The 20,701-nt window shown below is 34.3% G+C and overlaps 2 protein-coding genes across 6 annotated transcripts in view; one reads left to right on the forward strand and one right to left on the reverse strand.

Annotated features, from left to right (window-relative positions):
• The first annotated feature begins 708 nt into the window (after nt 1-708).
• Nucleotides 709-12,421, forward strand: LOC126770010 (ero1-like protein). Of its 2 annotated transcripts, none has more exons than XM_050489115.1 (2): nt 709-2,373; nt 12,268-12,421. In XM_050489115.1, the coding sequence occupies exons 1-2, from the start codon at nt 923-925 to the stop codon at nt 12,314-12,316; spliced, it is 1,500 nt and encodes a 499-aa protein (XP_050345072.1). In that variant the 5' UTR covers nt 709-922; the 3' UTR covers nt 12,317-12,421. The 2 variants fall into 2 exon arrangements, with proteins under 2 accessions (XP_050345072.1, XP_050345071.1); XM_050489114.1 differs by lacking the exon at nt 12,268-12,421 and adding an exon at nt 9,893-12,146.
• Nucleotides 12,422-13,868: 1,447 nt separating this feature from the next.
• The window catches only part of LOC126769937 (uncharacterized), a 411,147-nt gene continuing 404,314 nt past the window's right edge, over nt 13,869-20,701 (reverse strand). For all 4 annotated transcript variants that reach the window (XM_050488952.1, XM_050488950.1, XM_050488949.1 and 1 more), the window contains 4 exons: nt 18,348-20,577; nt 18,124-18,274; nt 17,527-17,662; nt 13,869-16,329 (listed from right to left, as the gene is read on the reverse strand). In XM_050488952.1, coding sequence (XP_050344909.1) covers nt 16,136-16,329; nt 17,527-17,662; nt 18,124-18,274; nt 18,348-20,577 — 2,711 coding nt within the window. In that variant the 3' untranslated portion in view covers nt 13,869-16,135. The remainder of the gene's footprint in view (nt 16,330-17,526; nt 17,663-18,123; nt 18,275-18,347; nt 20,578-20,701) is intronic.

Genomic DNA, 20,701 nt, shown 5'->3' on the forward strand with positions numbered 1-20,701 from the left:
GACAACATCGCAGTAATCTAAATTTGGAATATGTATGTATTGCCCAGTAAAATTATCGTGTTACGGTGTCGGTGACCGTACTGACCGTCGTCGCGTTTGGACTCTACTACCACTTACCATCAGGTGGAGTCATTTGCCCTCCCGGCAAATATAAAAAAAAACGCTTGAGAAAATGAAGGGAAAAAAATACTTTACGACTAATGCTATCACATCGCATGAAGAGCACAGGAAATAGTTTAATCCAATACAATGGCTAGACCAGTAACTGTCCTTGTTATTACTGTGCCAGCAAGTACTATGCTCGGTAGACTCTACCTTACTACTTTATAGTATTTTTTAAAATACAGCCAATAATAATAGATCTTTGGTCCATTCTTCAATGAACGATAAATCAGAATTTATCTTTTAATGAGTAATTCAATTTTAGACAAAGGTGCTGAAGTATATATTTGAAAGCGTGTGAAGATAATAAAAGTAATACCATTTATAAAAATCGAATCAATTACGAAACAATACCACGTCTTTGCTCACTAGAAGGCTGTTGCCGGAGAGTACCGAAATCTTATAGCCTAATACCACCCAATGTTTAAGGTTCAACGGAGTTTGTTTGTGGTTAGAAGTGTTTTATAGTCTATGATTGCGAGGAAAACTTACGCCTGACATTTTGATGAATGTCAATAACTCAGTTGTCAAATGTCAGTAGCTCATAGTCGTGTTGATTCTAAATGCAATTGTGTTTGTCAAAACGAAATGTTTAGACGTTTGTGAATGTACGTACCATCGTTGTTACTTATTCTACTTTCGAATTTTTTATTTTAGATTTCTAGTACAAATTACCTAGTGTTATGTAAATTCATACTAAATTATAAATGTACTGTGAAGAATTATCTCGAGAATTCGCCTTATATTTAAAATCAGTGCAATGACTTCGAAACTTTCGAAAATGGCTAATAAAAATTGTTGTGTTATGTTTATAATTTTCGCTCTCGCGATAGTTCAAGCGGTCGGTTACGACACGGAACTGTATGAAACATCAGCATGCGATAGTACAGCATGTTTTGACGCTCTTCACGGAGCTCTCGGAGACTGTTCCTGCAACGTCGATACGATCGACTATTTTAATAACGTAAAAATATTCCCGCGAATACAGAGTCTGGTAACCAAGGACTATTTTAGATTTTACAAGGTCAATTTAAAGAAAGAATGTCCATTTTGGGCGGACGATAGCAGATGTGCGATGAAATACTGTCACATTAAAACCTGTTCGAAGGAAAGTATTCCGGGTTTCGAAAGCGGCTACGAGAATGAACAAGAAGAGGAGGTGCCAGCCGCGAAGTATACACAAGAGGCGCAAACCCCGTGTAACTCTGACACCGATCATGATCCTGCTCTTGGTTACTTGAACATGACTTTGAGTGCAGCAAGCCAGTACGAAATCGCTAAGTGGAAAGCTTATGATGATTCAGTAGGAAATTTCTGCGAGTGTGATGATAAAGATGTGGAAGCTGAATATATTGATTTATCTTTAAATCCAGAGAGATATACAGGCTACAAAGGCGACTCAGCACATAGAATTTGGAGAAGCATTTATCAGGAGAATTGTTTTCGTCCTAAATTGAATCCATATCAATCATTTCCATATGTATTGAGTTCAGATTTAGGCAATATGTGCCTCGAAAAGAGAGTATTTTACAGAGCAGTATCTGGTTTACATTCTAGTATTAATATCCATTTATGTTCAAAGTTTTTACTATCAGAAAAAAAGTTAGGTTTTGCAGCTCCACCTGAAGGTGAATGGGGACCAAATTTGGCCGAGTTCCAACGTCGTTTTGATCCATCACAGACATTTGGGGAAGGTCCAAATTGGCTAAAGAATTTATACTTTGTATATTTGCTTGAAATGCGTGCTATAGCAAAAGCCGGGCCTTATTTAGAACGAGAGGATTATTTCACTGGTAACCCTATAGAGGATGAGGAGACTAGAGACGCTATACGTAATATGATAGGTGTTATATATACATTTCCTGACCACTTCAATGAGTCTTCAATGTTTAATGGTGGTAGTCAGGCTGGGAAGTTGAAGCAAGAGTTCCGTGATCACTTTTGGAACATTTCACGTATTATGGATTGCGTTGGATGTGATAAATGTAAACTGTGGGGTAAGCTGCAGACTCAGGGGTTAGGGACAGCACTCAAAATCCTCTTCTCAGGTCAGTGGGACAGTTTTGAAGGAGATCCTGATCAAGGCAAGCTAATATTGAGGCATAAGTCCCATAAACGTTTACAACGGACAGAAATAGTTGCATTATTTAATGCATTTGCTAGACTATCGAATAGTATCAGAGAACTCGAGAACTTCAGGAATATGCTCAGGTATGATATTAGTTTTATTAAAAACAATAAAATATTTACCTTATAGGATTATAATATGATTATATTATATATAGTTATGCAATGAAATGGTTCCTATTAGAAATAATTGTTATCAATATTTAAAAAAAAAACATTTAGTTTATATATGACAATTCTGTGGCATATCTATTGTATAATATAATACATGCATGTGTTGTTTGTCTATTAACTGTGCAGTACTAACTTTTCCTTTCACTTTGTACAACTATGTTCTCAATTATAAGCATAGTCTTTTGTGTCTTGCTTTGCATGTTATATATTTAGAAAAAATGGAATAGATCCAGTTGTCTATGGTAATTATCTTATTAAATTAAAATATGGAGGAGTATTATAATATTTATGATAAGATTTTGTTCATCTCTTGATAAATATTGCATATTAAATCCAACTTGATAATATTATTTCCTGACAAGTTAAAGTTGAGGGGTTTTTTATGTTGCTATACTTTTCGTATCTGTTGGTTGCTATACGACCACGAAAAAATTTATGTCTCTATGTCGACGTGAGCAAGTTTTTAATTTGTTTCGAGAAAATTAGATGGAAGGTGAAGTTTTTATCTTTCGGGTCCTAGACGAATATTTAAAACTCCAAAAAATTTCATATTATTTTGTCATGTATATACTGAATGTTGAGATTATTTTTAGTATATACTACTGTAAATAATTGCTATTTACAATAAGTAAGAGTAAGTAAGGTTCCCCTATCCGTTTTTAACGCTTTTTCACATAGTTTAGTTTGGAATTTTAACAGAATCAGTAAGTAGTCAGCCAGGTCGAGTCGGTCAGGGTGGGTAAAATTTCCAAAATGTACCATCAGATGGGCCATTTGCCAGTTTGCCTACCTATTCCGATTAAGGAAAAACATCGTGAGGAAATCTACATGTGTCGGGTAGAATTCGTCACATGTATATACACCAAACCGCATTTGAGCAGCGTGTTGCAATATACGGGTGGACAAAATGGGACACATACATGTTGTAGCTTTTTACAACCGAATAATCTTTTTCAAATTAAAAAAAAAATATTTATATGTTGTATTTGTACGTATGAGATATGAGGCAGAAATAAATAAAAAAAACCTTAAATCTATATCTATCTAAAGAAAATTTTGCATGTACATTTTTATTGTATATCAAGGATAGTTTGATGGTCTAGTTTTTACAGCACGCTTTATGCATCAAACATTTCCATAATGAGCATAATGGTCGTGGAAATGGTGTTTGCATGTTTTCCTTATCATAAAAAGCTAAAATACTCGTAAAGTATTTAACGGTAACGAAGTGGTTAACGCCAGTTTACATTTGCATATTAATAGTAAGTTTATAGTAACTATTAAAATGATATATTTGGCCGTGCGTTATTTGTTTATAATGGAATATAAACAAGAATTATAGAGTGGAAGTCGTTCGTAAGATCACTTCATGAGTGATCTTACGAACGATGAATAGATATTTTAGTGTTCGAGTGAGTGGCGCACGCGCAGAACAAACTACAAACACAAAGGCTTTTCGAGACACGGATTTGTATACATTGCGAAACACCAAACTCCAGTAATGTTTTATTGCTATGACCCAGGATTGCAGATCCTGCTAAATAACCTAGCCACTAGACCAAACAGACACCAATAATATTATATGTATAAAGATTATCACATTTTATTCTAAGATACATATGTATGTATCAATAGGAACCAGGAAAATTTTGAATTAATTTATATTTTTTCCGTTTTTCCTCATACAATATTACATAACTTTACTAATTTCATGGTATTGATCAACATTAGTTTGTCTCCATGGATGAGCGAGATAGAGTAATACCGGTGTTCACAGTACAGAGACCCTTGCTACTAATAATGTTTCGTTTAATAATTCGTAGTAAATTCACGTTTTACGTAGAATTATGATATTTTTTTAAATTTTACAACGTTTTTTACGTGATTAAAAACTTACCTTTTTTATAAATCTGTGTTCCGGTTAAAATGGTGAGTAATCCAATGATTACAGATCAAAGTCAAAAGTCAAAGTCAAAAATCTTTATTCAATATAGAAGCGTTACACTTACTTATTGATTGTTATAAATCTACCACCAAGGTACAACGTTTTAAATGTCGGAGTTGGTGGTGTATTATAAAACAAAGTCATTTGATGTTCTCTAATCTTCTCTTCTTCCTCTGACTGCTAGTAGGAGAATAACTTAAATAATTGGTCTACAACTTAATAAGTAGCTAACCATGCTGGGGATTGACGTTCGCTGCGACCTTAGTCCAAGGGATTACATCGAGGCTGTTATAAAAACAGCTTCACGGAAACTCGGAGTTCTGAACAAGGTGCGGCGTTTTTTCACGCCACAACAACTGTGCCTGCTGTACAAAACACAGGTACGGTCTTGCGTGGAATATTGCTCGCACCTTTGGGATGGCTCCGCTAAGTACCTACTGAAGGCCTTGGACCTGTTGCAGCGACGTGCCGTACGCATTATTGGCGACGTAAAGGTCACAAACACCCTTGAACCTTTACAATTGCGTCGTGAGATAGCAGCACTGAGCGCTTTCTATCGACTGTATCACGGCGAGTGCTCTGAGGAATTATTCTCTCTAATTCCTGCTTCCCCCTTCCTTCTTAAGTCCACGCGAGCTGGTTCTCGATGTCACCGCCTAACTGTAACATCAATTCCATCGCGAATAAAGAAATTTGGCAACTCCTTTCTTTGTCGCACTTCCAAAAAATGGAATTCCTTACCAGCTCACGTGTTCCCCTCCTCTTACAACCCGGGTTCCTTCAAACGAGGCGTGAAGAGGCATCTTGCGGGCCGGCAAGGCGGAGGCGGCTAGTGCAGAACGTTTTTCCCATCTGTACTGGCCGTCCTCGCGTTTGGACTCTACTACCACTTACCATCAGGTGGAGTAGAGTCATTTGCCCTACCGGCGAATATCAAAAAAAAAAAAAGCCACTGAACCTACAAAGCAAAGCAAATTGAATAGGTAGGCGGACGAGCATATGGGCCACCTGATGGTATGTGGTCACCAACGCCCGTAGACATTAGCATTGTAAGAAATGTTATGTTGCTTGTGTCTGGCGTACACTGGCTTACTCACTCTTCAAACCGGTACATAACAATACCAAGTACGGCTGTTCTGCGGTTGATTATCTGATGAGTGGGTGGTACTTACCCAGACAAGCTTGCACGAAGCCCTACCACCAGTATTGGTCGCAATATTTAATAATTTTCTTTGTTCATAAAGAAATAGATTGGAATGTAATCTGTACATTTTAATTACGATTATCACATGGTTTGTTTTGAATCTCATAGTCAAGAGCAGTCATTGGCTATAAATATACATACTATCGAGTCGAGGGCGATGGATTGAGGGATCGCGTTGCAGTGAGGGCTAACACGATAACAGAGGTTAATCTGACTAATGCAGTTTTATGTATAGTCTATTTCAATAGATTAAACCTTACGTAAAATCGATTACAAGAAAATTGCAATAGCTATGTTATTATGTATATAATATTTTATCGTTATTCTTTTATACTTTACGAATTTTATTGAAACAGCAAAGCGAATTCCATGATAGAAAAACTGAATAACTTTATTTGCTCGATTCGGGTTTTGAATCGAGTGCTTTTCTATTCGACTTATAAACTACACACTAGCTATATCCAACGAAGTAATTCGAATTATATGTAAAAGACATAAATAAAATATCATAATTAAAGCTACGCCACTCTCCAGGTTTTTATCTGCAATTATCAAAACAAACTTTTTGAATGTAATTGACTATTCAAGTAAAGAAAATTGAAAGTAGTTAGAAGTAATCTAAAATAAATTGATTAGTTATGGTTGTTGTATAATATAATTATCGACAGTAACAATGCAAATTGCATTTGTTTATCTAAATGTCAATAGTAATATCGTATTACCGGTCAACACGTCATTTTTTTAATAGATTTGGACTGGCAGATGGGCCACCTAAAGATAAATAGTCACCATCGCCCATAGACATTGTCGCCGTATGAGATATTGCTTACATCACAAATGCGCCACCAACCTTGGGTTAATATGTTACGTCCCTTGAGACTGTTACATTTGCTCACCCACCCTTACAACCGGAACACAACAATACTAAGTATAGCTGTTTGGTGGTAGAATGTGTTATGAGTGGGTGGTACCTACTCAGACAGGCATTCACAAAGTCCTACCGAATACTAACACCAGAATGAACCTGGCTAGAATTTGGTCAAGTTATGTGATTTTCGTAGTTCTAATATGTAAATGATACAGCACAACTATTATACATAGGAAAAAAAATCGTAGATACAATAATAATGACAAGGAACGAAGTAAAAAGGTCATACTAAATAGTTCTTATTTTTATATAATACTTGTAAAGTGTTTGAGTACAGTACAGTACAGTAACAGCCTGTTAATATCCCACTGCTGAGCTAAGGCCTCCTCTCCATTTTGAGGAGAAGGTTTGGAGCTTATTCCACCACGCTGCTCCAATGCGGGTTGGTAGAATACACATGTGGCATAATTTCAATGAAATTAGACACATGCAGGTTTCCTCACGATGTTTTCCTTCACCGTCAAGCACGAGATGAATTATAAATACAAATTAAGCACATGAAAAGTGGTGCTTGCCCGGTTTTGAACCCACGATCGTTGGTTAAGATTCACGCGTTCTAACCACTAGGCCATCTCGGCTATACTGTTTGAGTATCTGTATATAAACAGCTGTAGCAAAATTTTGATTCGATATAAAATACACAATTCATTATCCTTGTTTATTGACCAACATAAATAAATAAATAATACATAAATAATATAGACCTGAGAGGAATCATCGATCAGCGGGATTATAATTGTCTTCATTTCATCTTCAATCAATAGTTGTTTACAATTATTGATATTTTTTATTCGCAATGACCTTCTGGCATTATTTCATTCCCAATTACTATCTAAATAAATGTTATATGATATCCCTTAAGGTGTAAACGTAAAATATCTGAACTTTTTCTGGAAGGCTGTTGTCAGGATGTTATGTTATGTACAACGCTATATATAACAATATGTATTAACGTATTAAGGTTATCCCACAAAAGATTTATTAATCGCGTCGCAAATGTAACAAATATTTGTACGTTCCTCGTATTAATATCAATTTACAAATTATAATGTATGTAAAATGTTTTATATACATTATAATTATGTATTATTATAATAAATTATATGCCAAGAAATTGAGAAGTGACAGTATTTCCTTAAGTTTACTTCCTAATTGATTTTTAAGTGTTATTTATTGAGCGATTTGAACCAAAGTGATGGTTCTTTTTATACATAAAATTGTTTATTCATCTATTGTATATTCATCTATTATTTATATAGAAAGAACCGAATATAATTTTGGTTTTATAAAAAAAACTATTATTGTAATGCAAATACGAAATCGCATAGCTTTTTATGGTTCAAAGCCGAGCAAGAACCACTGCCTTTTATTATGATGTTAATAAATTAATTAATTGCCTTGCTTATTTGTGGTAATAAATCATCTCGTGGTCGGGGGCTCGACATTGATGTTTGGCGATAAAAAGTCATGAGTGGTCCAGATGGACTAAGCTTTACCACCTGCGAATCTGCATACGTTGTTATTATCACGTACACTTCTTATTAAATTACTCACAGTAGGTGACAAATAAGTTGAATTTGATCGCATTTTAATTTCCATTCCATTAATCGTAAACATATAATTTGAGGCGTAATATTATTATTATATTTTAAATTTTGGATAATATTTTGAATCGCCAGTTTCGTTTCTTTGAGAGTTTATTTATGGGGAATAGAGCCACTGTAAAGTAGTGCCCTATTATTAGTAAATAAAAATCACGATTCGAGGGACCGTCCCTGACGAATTATGCTCTTATCGATGCATGATGATACAAATGAAATAAAAAACCAATTAGTTGTCTATTAACCTCAATCAGAAACCAGTAATTCGAGCGACCGCCCGTTAGAATCTCAGAAAAACTTATTGATTTTGCTAAAGTACATTTTCTTAGTGTAAATGGTATACTTTATTTTTTTACTACTGTTTTACTACTGTATAATGCTAATGCAATGCTCAATACAAAAATACTACTAGTATTGCTGTGTTCCGATTTTGTGTGAGTGAGCAAGTGTAACTGTAGGTACAAGGGATTTAACATCTTAGCTCCCAACATTGGTGGAGGATTGGCGATGTAAGGGACATTGACGTTTTTTAAGAATTACTTACCATCAACTATTTTTTATAAAAAAATACTGCACTGCTTCCAGATAAGAATAATAAGAACCTCCCAAACTGTAACTATTATTACCTCTACGTACGACGTAATACGTAAACAGTTGTCGGGCTTGGTCACATTGCTTACAAGATCTTCGTTATTTGGCGATTGATAAAGGCATTGTTTATGACTCGTTTCATAAAATGAGTGTTAAACGTACGTTTGTCGGCTCACGTAGGATGTGACTCTGATTCACTCGAGTCTATTTATTTATCACCTGTACACCAACGTGTACATAAAGAAATTGTGACGTAACATGTGTTACATGCGAATTGCGTCACAATAAAATTATTTATTTCTTTTATGAAATAAGAACTATTCTTAGTTGTTTCAAATGTTTTATTTGTCAATAAATTTTAAGGTAGTATTTTTTTTCGAGCGTTATTGTTTTTTTTTTAATTTACAGCGAATTGATAGTGAAATTGATGAAATGTAGTTGTAAATAGAATTATAATGTCTATTGATGACTTTGGTTATAGATAGCAGTAATCTTATATATGTAATATATGTAAAAGATTTGTTAATAAATTGGACCTTAGAAGATTCAGTTATTTCTTATAAAAGGTGTGAGGCTTCCACTACGCTTCTTTAACTTGGTTGATAAATTTAGTATTACAATAAATTTTTTTTTGCTTTAAAAATCAGTTAGTCGATCATTCAGTATTCATACGTAATTATACTGTTACTTATGTTATTGTTATAAACAATTGTAATTGTTGTTACCAACGCGTGATCGTTCCGTATAAATTTCTTCGTCATATTTGTAAAGAGAATTCATTTTAATCGTATTTATTTGTATGTATTTCTTTTTTAAATTAATCATCAGATACTTACTTTTTTATCGTATTGTAACAATTTGATTGATCCGACTGATAACAATGATAATTATAAAATTAATCATCGCAAGCTAAAAAGTTTTTTCCATAAATATTTATCAAAAGATAAAATATTATGATATATAATTTTTTTTAATGTTTTTTTAAGAATAGTAGTTTTATTTTATTTTATTATACTATTTTTCAAATATTTGGTGACAATAATGGCACATACTTTAAGGCATGGCTTACTCGCTGCTCCTATGCACTGCACGCACAATTGGTAGAAATGTTTGTACGGTTGTGATCGGGAGAAATACTAAATATTGAAAAATTCCAACAGCTCTCAAACAGAAACGCAGAAGAAGAGCATATTTGGGAATGTTCCAGGCGACGTGGGCGACAAAAAGGAACTATGTTCGGGCGGAGCGAAACCAAAAATATGGAGTTAAATAATGACGCAAGGTTTCAACTTGTAGTATAACTTTAACAAAGTGTTGACGTATAGTTATGTATCTTCGACACTTTCTCTTGACTCAAGATTCATGTCAGACGGTATTCGTTTAGTGTGAAACGATTATATAATTTTATAACTTGAATGAAATTTTTAGCTTTTAGCTTTTGCTGTAATCTTTTGTATTGTTATTTATCAAAAACGGTATAGCTTGTGGTTTTTTTTTCGGTTTTAATGAAAAAAATATTACTCTCGTGCCGGCTCGGTGGACCGAAAAAACCTATTTTAACCACGGAAAACAATTAAACTCAAGTTATCTTAATTGGAAAAGTCAGAGCCTTTATTTATCAAACATACTAATTAATAGTCGTTTTACTAACAAAAAATATATCAAGAATCGGCACCTTTTGTATTTATTTAAATTTAGAATTTATGTATCTTGCATGATACATATAATAAAACGCCATTATTTTAGTATTATTATTTTCTCGTTACACAACAAAAGTTTATATTTAGATCGCAGATTATGATACATTATCATCACAGTTTTAAAACCAGTGAATAAGTTTTACGAGATAAAGCTATAATTCACAGGAAATAAAAATGGACAATATTTTTTTAGTTTTTTTTCTTATTTTTGTATTTAGATTTCCATATTCAAAATCTCTGAAGTAATTAACATTACAATATGGATGTGATGTAAAACAAGTGACGTCACATGTACGCCTACTTCGTAACGAAATGTTTACTGGCCGTTTGTCTATTGGGCCACGTGTGGAAATTTGTTTTGCAAATGAACAACATACGCTCGTATACAATTTTGGCTTTATCTTGCAATTGCCATTTCTCTTTACATTGTTTCGTCATTTGAATTTGTTTTTAAATGAATAGGCGTATTAATTAGCATACGTCTAGACACATATATGGATTGTTCCTTTAGTAAAAAATATTTTTAGTTAATTTTCTATTTACAATACGAATTAAAAATATATTTATTAAATTACTTAATTTTCTTCTAGTCATGTAACGTTGGTGAGCTACGATAAAATTTTACAATAGTAGTTTTTTTTATATAATACAGCTAAAGACTCATACTTAAAGAGCCTAAATAAAATTTCAGAAATGGAACACTTGTTCGCTTACCGTTTTTCTTATAAGATTAATATATTAATGACTAAAGTTCAATCGTATAAGGTCTTACTGCGTCACTTGACTAATTCCTTTAGCTGTATTTTATTAATAAGTAATGTAATCAATTATAATCGACACGGTATTTTGGGTAAATTTTTTGTATAATGCTGTTATTAATTCTGATAAAGATATTTTTTAAAAACAGTTTAAACTTAAAGTAACAATAGTACTGGAATGTATTACGAGTATTGGATACGTCACAAATGTTTTATAAGTATATATAAATATATATGTATAAATGTTTTTATTTATCTGATGTTTAAAATGTGAATAAGTTTCCTTTTTTTTAAATGCACTTTTTAATTTACGGTTTTACAATATGTTTTCGACTTTTTGTCTTGTTTTAAAATAAGAATATTAAATATAGATACACTAATGATGTATTGTGAAATAATGATTAATTGTAAACGCAACCGAGTGTCGTCATGTTGAATCACAATATCGATATTGAGTCGATTGAAATTATTATAATTTTTTAAAGGATAGTAGGATACATTTATGAATATGTCAGATACTTGTTTGAATATCGTAATATCAGTTACTCTTCTACTATTCGTAAGCAAAACGAAACGTTTTTTGAAAATATTATATATTCTTGTAATTAACGAGTTATATAAGTATTAGTTATATAATACAAATAGTTTAATTTATAATGAAAAGTGTTTGTAAATATTGAATGTTTTATGTAAATCGAGGTTTAATTTAATATATCGATTGTAATAATAAAAGATGTAGGTCATGTGAAAGCATGCATTACACATTTTTATACCAATTAAAATTCTCCTTTCCGTGTTAAGAAGTGTAATGTAGTCGAGTTATTTACCTATAGTAGTGTTTTTACATTAGCAATTATAATAAGAATGTCTGTGATTGTTTAAGGTCTATCAATTAACAGAAAATAACATGACAAGATTCTTTAACGGTTTTTTTTTTATTAATAAACTTTTAAATTTTAATTTTTGTTTTCGTTTGTGACGTGTGATTTCCCGCTTACAGATACTAACATAATAACTTGTGTTGTCATATGTAAAAATATTTTTATAGGATTTTTACATGAAATTTCATGGTTTCAGGTCCAATGAAGAAAAACAAGCGTTTGTTATGTGTGAGAAGTTGGTGTGATATTAGTTGGAAGAGGTTTCGTTTATATTCAAGCTTTAATAAATGATTGTAGCAATATAAAAAAAAAAGTTTTAAAATAAATACTTCACTGTGGTAGTTTTTTCATTACTATTTTTAATGATAGCAGTTGTAGGCCATTGATATTATTAAATACAAATTACTAGTTAATAAAGGCCAATCTATTCATAATTAAACATAACAGGAGCATCTTTCTGAAAATATTTCGGCTCTTTATTTGAAAAACTGTCTACCGAAATGTATGGAATAAGGGGTTCATAAATTGTTAGAATGGCAGAACTGTTGCTAGTAGGCATCAGCGCTTTTACTCAAATTTAACAAGGGAATATATTCTTGTTGGTGGCTCATCAACTTGAATTTGATAGGTACTTATGTTATTAAGGCAATATTTATTGCACAACTTGAAGAAAGAGGTTTGTTTGTTATGCCGCTGCAGATCTGCTCCGCCGAAGAAGACCGGGAAGAAGAAAGAGCCGCTATGCGCACGTTCTGCCGCCGCCGCAATAGGTGCTGCCATGATTAGGAGTACCTAGGAATCCTCCCTAGAGAATGGAGGCCTAAATAGGCGAGCCGGCCGTCACAGCGTCACGGTAGCATGCGAAAGCGATCCCGTGGCGCTCCTCGTTAAGACGGAAAGGGTACCGCTAGTTTGTTAGGAAGTATTTCGATGTTCGGGGCGCACTCGGTGCCTTGGACACCGTGGCCGTGGGGAAAACGCTTAATGCATTTTTCCAGCGTTAAAAAAAGAGGTTAATTTGTTTGTAGCAAACCATTGGTTTTATCTCAACATTTTTAGAAAAACTTCTATAGCTGTTTTTTATACCTGAAGACAGACACCAAGGAGACGTCCAGTGTTTTACATAGGTTTGACATTGTCGATTATTCACGGTATTTTAATGAATTTGATCAATATTATAACATTTGCATTACGTATACGTACTATTACAACAAAAACTTAGACAGCGTGATTCAGGAATTTCAAATAATGAATAAACGCCATCTATTCACAAACAGTAACAAACATGTTTACTCTTAACAATTGTTGTATATAGATTTTCAATACCTACTTTCGTTATTTTTAAAAGGAATGACAGACCACGAAAGTGACAGACGATTATTAAATTTTGATGAAAACTTGTAAAGTGCTCACGTCTAAGTCACTTTCGTGGTCCTGGGGGGAAGAGTAGCCGCTATTTTATAAATCCAGTGACATATTTTGAGAAACAGTTTTTGTACACCTACTTCTCTTTAGTTTTTATATACAGATTCCACTCTATCAAAGATTTGTGTTCGGGTCGCTGTTTTGTCTATATGTAAATAGAATTGAAATTATTTGAATTCGTAAAACGGAATTCTAAAAAAAGAAAAATTAAGGCGCTATAATATAACACCCAAAAGAAATTACATTTCAAAGTTTTTTAAAATTACAATTTATATAAAAAAAAAATTATCATTAACTTCATGTGTTACCATTTTTTATATCTTATTATGAACATATATGCGAAGGATTAAGGAAATAAATCAAACAAATGTATCATTTGGGAACGGAATCGTTTATTCAACCCATCTGCAATAGTAGACAATTAAAATTATACTGTTACTCTACGTTTTTGTACTGTTCAAAGTACCTACCTATCTCAAATATTTCTATGTCTTATGTTAGAACGAACTAACGAATGCACCCAATATTGGAATACATCTTTAATTTTTTTAATTTTATTTTTTTTAACCGATTGTGCTCCAATTTTCAGTGGTAGTTACAAATCACAGTACTTTCTGGATCCTACAATTATAATGAATACAATGTTTTAAGTATATATAGATTAGGTATAATTTATCATAAATAACATCATGCCAATTATACTAGCCATGTTTAATAAAATACCTAAACTGACCGAGGATGAAATATTTTCCATAGGAACAGTTTTACATTAAATAATGTTCATGCTTAGGATCCAAGAGATTTACTTTAAATAAAATATTGCTGTGTTTACACTCATAATTCATAAAACTTATACGGAATTCGAATACACGCAAAAGTTTTCACAATCGAAAACTTTACAAAAATCGTTAATAGAAAATTAATACAATTGTAATTTTATTATTAACAAAATAGACATCTACGTAATAACCATCTCAATATAAACCTTTGGCATTGAAAAATTAAAAAGTGAAAATGAATTAAAAAAAAACTATTCTTACGTAAATCTATGGCGTGTATCCGAACTCTACTAAGGGTGTACAATATATTCCAATTACATCATACTATAATATAAATACTAATAAGTTCATATTTTAGATATCGATCGAGTCGTTATTCGTTTATATTTATTAATAATAATAGGTATAAATCTTCCTTATTGTCTTCAATATTTACTATAAAAACAAAGCTGGTTAAAATAATATTGGTCAAGGAAATTAGTGTCGCAGCGTAACAAGTGGTGGCAAATTCTGTAATTCTGTGAAAAATCGCTTTGGTTCCATTAGAATAACTACAATTAATAATAAAAGCCGCAAATACCTACAAAATTCAAACGGTTCATAACCATATTTAATGAAAATACAATATAGCAAAAATTAGTTACAAGTATCGACTAATTTGTCGCAATTGATAAATAATTTTCTTACGGAAAAGATTATAATAAAAATTAAACAAAAGCCAATACTGATATATCGACATTTTTGTACTGGAATAAAATGAGATTGAATCGTACACAATTTTTTTCTTATTTATTTCTAAATCATTCGATACTTGTGAACTTTCCATTCGAGTTATTATCAAATAATACAGATTCATGATATGTACCTAAGTATACACAAATAATCTATTAATCGCAAAAGATACAACTCAATAAATAGCATTCAATGACGTCATAACATATATATACACACTTAAAATACTTTAGTACCCTTCGATTTAATGGATTATTAAAGATTATTCGATTGTTATAGAATGACTATTCTTTATAATTAAGTTTTTAATAACTAACTCGATACGTAAATTATAATCATCGCCGATATTTACATAAGTACCTTATATTAAAGACCCGGTCGGCCGTGAATAATTGCGATTTTGTTTTTTTTTTAAATCAGCTCTTAAATCTAAGTGAAGACCGGTCCGGACCGGGCTCAGAGAACATAACTTCACTCTTATTCCAACATTAACACTTCGTTCGTTTTGAAAGGAATCCATTTAAATGTATACGAAAATAAGTGGGACTTACAGTATATACAAAAATATCACATTACTTCGAGGCCGCAGCTTTCTTTACTTAGTCATTACTTATTACGTCTTCTTGCCTAATTCATAGTTTTTGGTTCGAAGCGTTAGCTAGACATCGCAGGAAGTAATCAACTGTTAATAAGGTATAGAGCTGTTTTCTTTTATCCAAAGCAACCATTCAAGCGCAAAGGATGTTCATCTGTACGCCTTACAATCAAGCGTCCAGCTTACTAAACCAGAAAAATAATTTTACATTCGATCAGAATCGACTTTCCGATAAACAAATCAAACCGAGCGCCAACTCAAAACTAAACACGTCAGCGCCTCATCGCGTCTGTCCTTCTCGCTACCATCTAAGAAGAACACAAAGACTAGGTGCTCGTCAATAATAAAATCGTAACACGACTACACCTAAATCTAAATCGATAGGGCGGACACTAAAGCTGCAGCCTGGCGGGCGCGCTACACTAGTAACTATTTGGCTCACGTCACATCACTAAGCGAACTACGAGTCGCCGTACGAACGGGAATATCACAAGCGAGCGACGTAGAAAAATATATATCGCGGCGCGAGTCATCTATTCGAGACAGTCTTTGGCGTCGGGGGAGGATCCGGATCCGGCGGAGAGGTCATCGAGGAAGTCGAAGGTGGCGACGGCGGCGCGCTCGGGCTCGGCGTAGCGCACGAAGAAGCCCTCGCGGCCCAGGATGGAGGGGCGGCGGTGGCGCGCCTGGCGCAGCGCGCCCAGCCCGCGCACGCGCAGTGCCGCCGCTGCACCAACACACGTTAGCGCCTACGAGCGACCGCCCGCTGGACCAACCGCGCGCCTGAGCCGAGCCACCCTCGCTCGCACTCGCGCCGACCGACGCACCGCTCCGTTACGGGTGTAGGCCGATAGCGCCAACGATTATATCAAATGTATTCCATGGAATATTTATTACGTTTCTGAATATTTCTCTTTCGTTGGAGCGGTGCGTCTGCTATGACATCTACTCGAAATGAGGCGAGAGTGAGATGGTGCGTGTGAGTGAGAGCGGAAATAGTGACGTGGCTTGTGACACAAACAATATGACATTTTGACATATATAATAATATGTTAATATTATGATCGATGAAACTATTTATTAAAAAAAAAATTACAAGCTTAGTTAAAACTACATATAATATGTGTAACTGTTACCTTAATAGTTCATTTTTTCATAATATTTACATTAATAAATTTATAAGGACATAAATGAACACATAGAAAGCATTAATAACTTAAATTAAAAGTAAGTCTACCACCGCACTAAGCCATGACAACAGATCTATATAATATTTGAATTGTATATTTATAAGTCTATTATAGAATATTTAAATACAGTTTCGTATGTTAGCTACTCTTATAACATTTTACTATATTGAATAAAATTATTTATAAGTAAAAGACTAACTTTATATTATAATATGGGATTCGGAATAAATTAATATTAAACTACATATATAGTATTAAAATTCTCAGAAGAAGTTCGTATCGTAATATTAAGAAAAAAAATAAAGAAGTATCTTATTTTATAACTTGAAACTAATTATTTATACCTTGCATAATTAGTTAAAGTCTTAATACAAGAGATAAGAGAGATAAATATTAGTTTTTTTTTTACAATAAAAGTGTTTTAAGTTCTAGGACCCGTTCCCCTAACCTGAACACATCCTAATAATGCGCATGGAAGATATAGTGAACAATGAGGACAACATTTAACGGGGGTAACATATAGACAAGGCTAGCAGTAAGGAAAAAGTTAGACATTTGTGCTATAACATGTGAAATATTCGAAATGCCCTTTAGAAAGTATGAAATTATAATCCATACGATTGGTAACGACGAATGATCAGGTATTGTTACTTGCAATCGTTTCCTGACTGTTAGCGATGTCCCATAAAGTCCTGTTACTCCCCACAACACACAGACAAGCTAGTAGTATTTACCGGTCTTCTGTCGGCGGGAGCGATGCAAGCGATGTAGACGAGAATAAGGCGGCGGCGGCTCCGCGGGCGACGAGCCGCACGAGGATGGGGACGAGTCGCTGGACGCCAGCATCACGTCCAGCAGGTTCGCGCGAGCCTGGAGGTTAACATATCATTTGAGCGAATATTCTACCACGACACAGTGTTTTTTGACTAGATTGGGACGTCAGGTTTTTTTAGAGACAACGCTTAAAGTATTATGAATATTATCGGATTACATTGCTTATTACATTAATCACCATCACGAGAAATGATGAATCATTACCAACGTTTGGTAACTGAAAGACTAATATAAAGAAAATCCGTATCAAAATCAAAAATAAAATTCGCCGAGAGCGTTAAAATACTCTACTTTCTTTTAGAACTGTTTTCATATACATATATAAATCTACTATGTAATGTATGTAAACGGACACGTTTGTATTAGAAGAACAAAATTAGCTGATAGATTTAACATTTCGTCGAGCGATTAGAATTTAAAATTAGAAATAGAACGCCTCAAATCTCAAATAATGCAAATTCTATAAATTTAAATTAAATATATATATACCGTTATACCTTTGGATCACTGAAGTCTATATCCTTTTCAACGTGGACCCATCCAGTAGGGGCCCATAAAGCGTTGTCCTTGTGTGCGTAAGATTTTTCCTGCTTCTCGTCACCTTTGATTTCGGTCGCTGCAGTTGCACCTTCACTTTGTCGAATCATTCTGAAAATAAATAAATTGTGAATAAATAAAATATAGATTGATAAATTTAATAAACATTTTAATAAAACCCAACCTGTTAAGCTCTTCAATGACATCCTTGGAAGTGGCAGCTTCGTGAAAACTTAGTGTATTTTCTTGTTTTACGATTATCGGCTCAGGAGTTGAAGTCGATTGAGCACATCCTGCTCGACTTCTTTCAGCTACAGGAATTTTAGATCGTACCCTTTGAGGCGAGGAAGGTGGTCTTTTACCTCCCATCAGTGTAGGTATTCGGCTTTTCTCACATCTGCGCCTTATTTCCCTATGACTTCCCTCATTCTTATTACTTATTATCACAGTTTCAGCAGTTGATGTACTTGTAGTATTTGATTCAGTCATTTGGGGAGAACTAATTTCAGGTGATGAGCTCTCCTCTTCTTCAGGGACGGTACCTAACACACCTGATGTACGTCTACAAGCATTTAGAACTTCATCGACAAGGGATACTTCATTTTCACCAGTACACTGAAAACTTGTTGATTTCACCAAACTAGGTTCTATCTCCCTTTCAATTGACGTTTGTTTATTTAACATAATGTTCATCGTGTTTTCTTTTAATGCAGAGTTTTGCTCTAAATTTCGACTAGATTCAATATCACATGATTTTTCATCTTTTATTGAATTTGGCTGATCTAAATCTGTAGTGTTGTTAATATCTATAATCTTATTTATTTCATTCTTTCTTTGAACTTTTAATAGGTGGTGATCATCTATTTCGTTCTCTGCGTTTTCAACTCTGGATAAATCGTAGAAGTCTTCGGATTCTGTATAAGGATCTTCACGTTCAATAAATCTAAGAGTTGATCTTGGCTCGGATACACTATCACAATATGTGACAATTGTTCTGTCGATCGGAACAACATCACAAGAGTCATTTTCAGAAAAGCTGCCAAACGAATCTGGTCTTTGCCTATCTTCAGATACTTCGCTTCGTGGATCAACGGAATCTTCATCGAAATCAGCTGCGGCATAAGGAGGAGGCAATTCACGTATTTCTGATACAGGACGGGATGACATTGAATCGGACTCCTCTCTATCTCGGCAATATTTTTGCTGTTCCGCTATAAAGTTTAAAACATTTTGAAGCGCTTGTTCACGGTCTTGCAAAGCCATTGTTTGAACATCATTAATTCGCAAATGATTCGCCGGATCTGCAGTTGTAACACCTTTTGAAGAATTTGATGCTAAGCTTTTTGTGCTTTCGTATTTTACAAGGCGATAAAAATCTCGCGTGAAATCAAGGCCTACATTAGCACAATCACCATCCTCACTTAAAGCAGTACTCGAACGCTTATCAGGGCCATCAGATGCGCTTGACCAAGAACCACCAGGGGAATGTGTACCTGTATACTCCCATCTCTTCTCAGAATTTTCCGTGTCGTCAGCTATTCTACATTCATCAAGTTCAACCGTTGCAAATCCACAGTCATTCCATAAACAATCGCCTACATCTTCTTCTAATTCTAGCGCATCATCTTCCCTTATACTTGGAAGAGTTGATAGAGATATTTGACCTGGTGTAGTTATTTCCGCAAAAGGTGATTGCCTATCCCCAAGGTCCTCACACGATAAGGACAAACTCCAATCTTCTAATTCGGCTCTATCGTATTCTAGGTCAGCTAGATCTCTATGCCTTTGCTGCAAAGCCGATCTTGCATCATCTAATTCTAACCAATGCTGGACATAATCAGCATCATACTGAGATCCATCCGCGCGATCATCAAGTGTACTACCCCATGAAATTCTTTCAGAACTAGTAGTAGAAGCTATCGCCTGTCTTCTTAAAGGCCTTTCCGGCGCCGGTTTCAGATCTAAAACTAGTACCCCCGAACTAGGCGAAGGGGTATCAAGACAGCTAGTGGGACAGGTAGTGCCCGTTAGTAATTTCAAGCATAAGTGGGAGTCTGAAAAGCTTCTCACAACATGCTGAAAAGGTAATACTGGTCTAGATGGTGGGTAGCTGCCTCTAATACCTGCGAATGCTACACCTATTGGGAAATAAATATAGTCAGCTTCAGCTAGTATTCTAGCATGACGACGAGATTCTCTAGGGTTAATGGAGACGATGGTTTGGTTGTCGGTTTCGTCCGAGGCTTCGTTCAGGTCGGGCAGAGCTCGGTCAGCCGCATGGTCGCTCTGCCTCGACGCATCTGCTTGAACGTCACTTGACATAGTTGAGTAACCTTCGTCCTTTGCGCCACTCTCTGGTGATTCCGCTCCAGCCTCTCCGTTTTCTTCTTCTATTCCCTTTTCTCTTGTTGCACCTGGAATGCCAAATAATTTCTTAAATGAATTTGCCAAAAATCTTTTTTAACATGACAGTTAAGTTGAATACTAAAATCTAGCAGATTCAAAGAGAAATATTCTCATATCACACACTGATTAAAC

This window comes from Nymphalis io, chromosome 8 (assembly GCF_905147045.1).
Source record: "Nymphalis io chromosome 8, ilAglIoxx1.1, whole genome shotgun sequence".
In the NCBI taxonomy this organism is placed as follows: domain Eukaryota; kingdom Metazoa; phylum Arthropoda; class Insecta; order Lepidoptera; family Nymphalidae; genus Nymphalis; species Nymphalis io.

Coding starts and splice junctions, on each gene's coding strand:
- LOC126770010 (XM_050489114.1), top strand. CDS start 923: ATGACTTCGAAACTTTCGAAAATGGCTAATAAAAATTGTTGTGTTATG. Junction 2,374..9,892: donor AACTTCAGGAATATGCTCAG/GTATGATATTAG, acceptor AAATTCCAACAG/CTCTCAAACAGAAACGCAGA.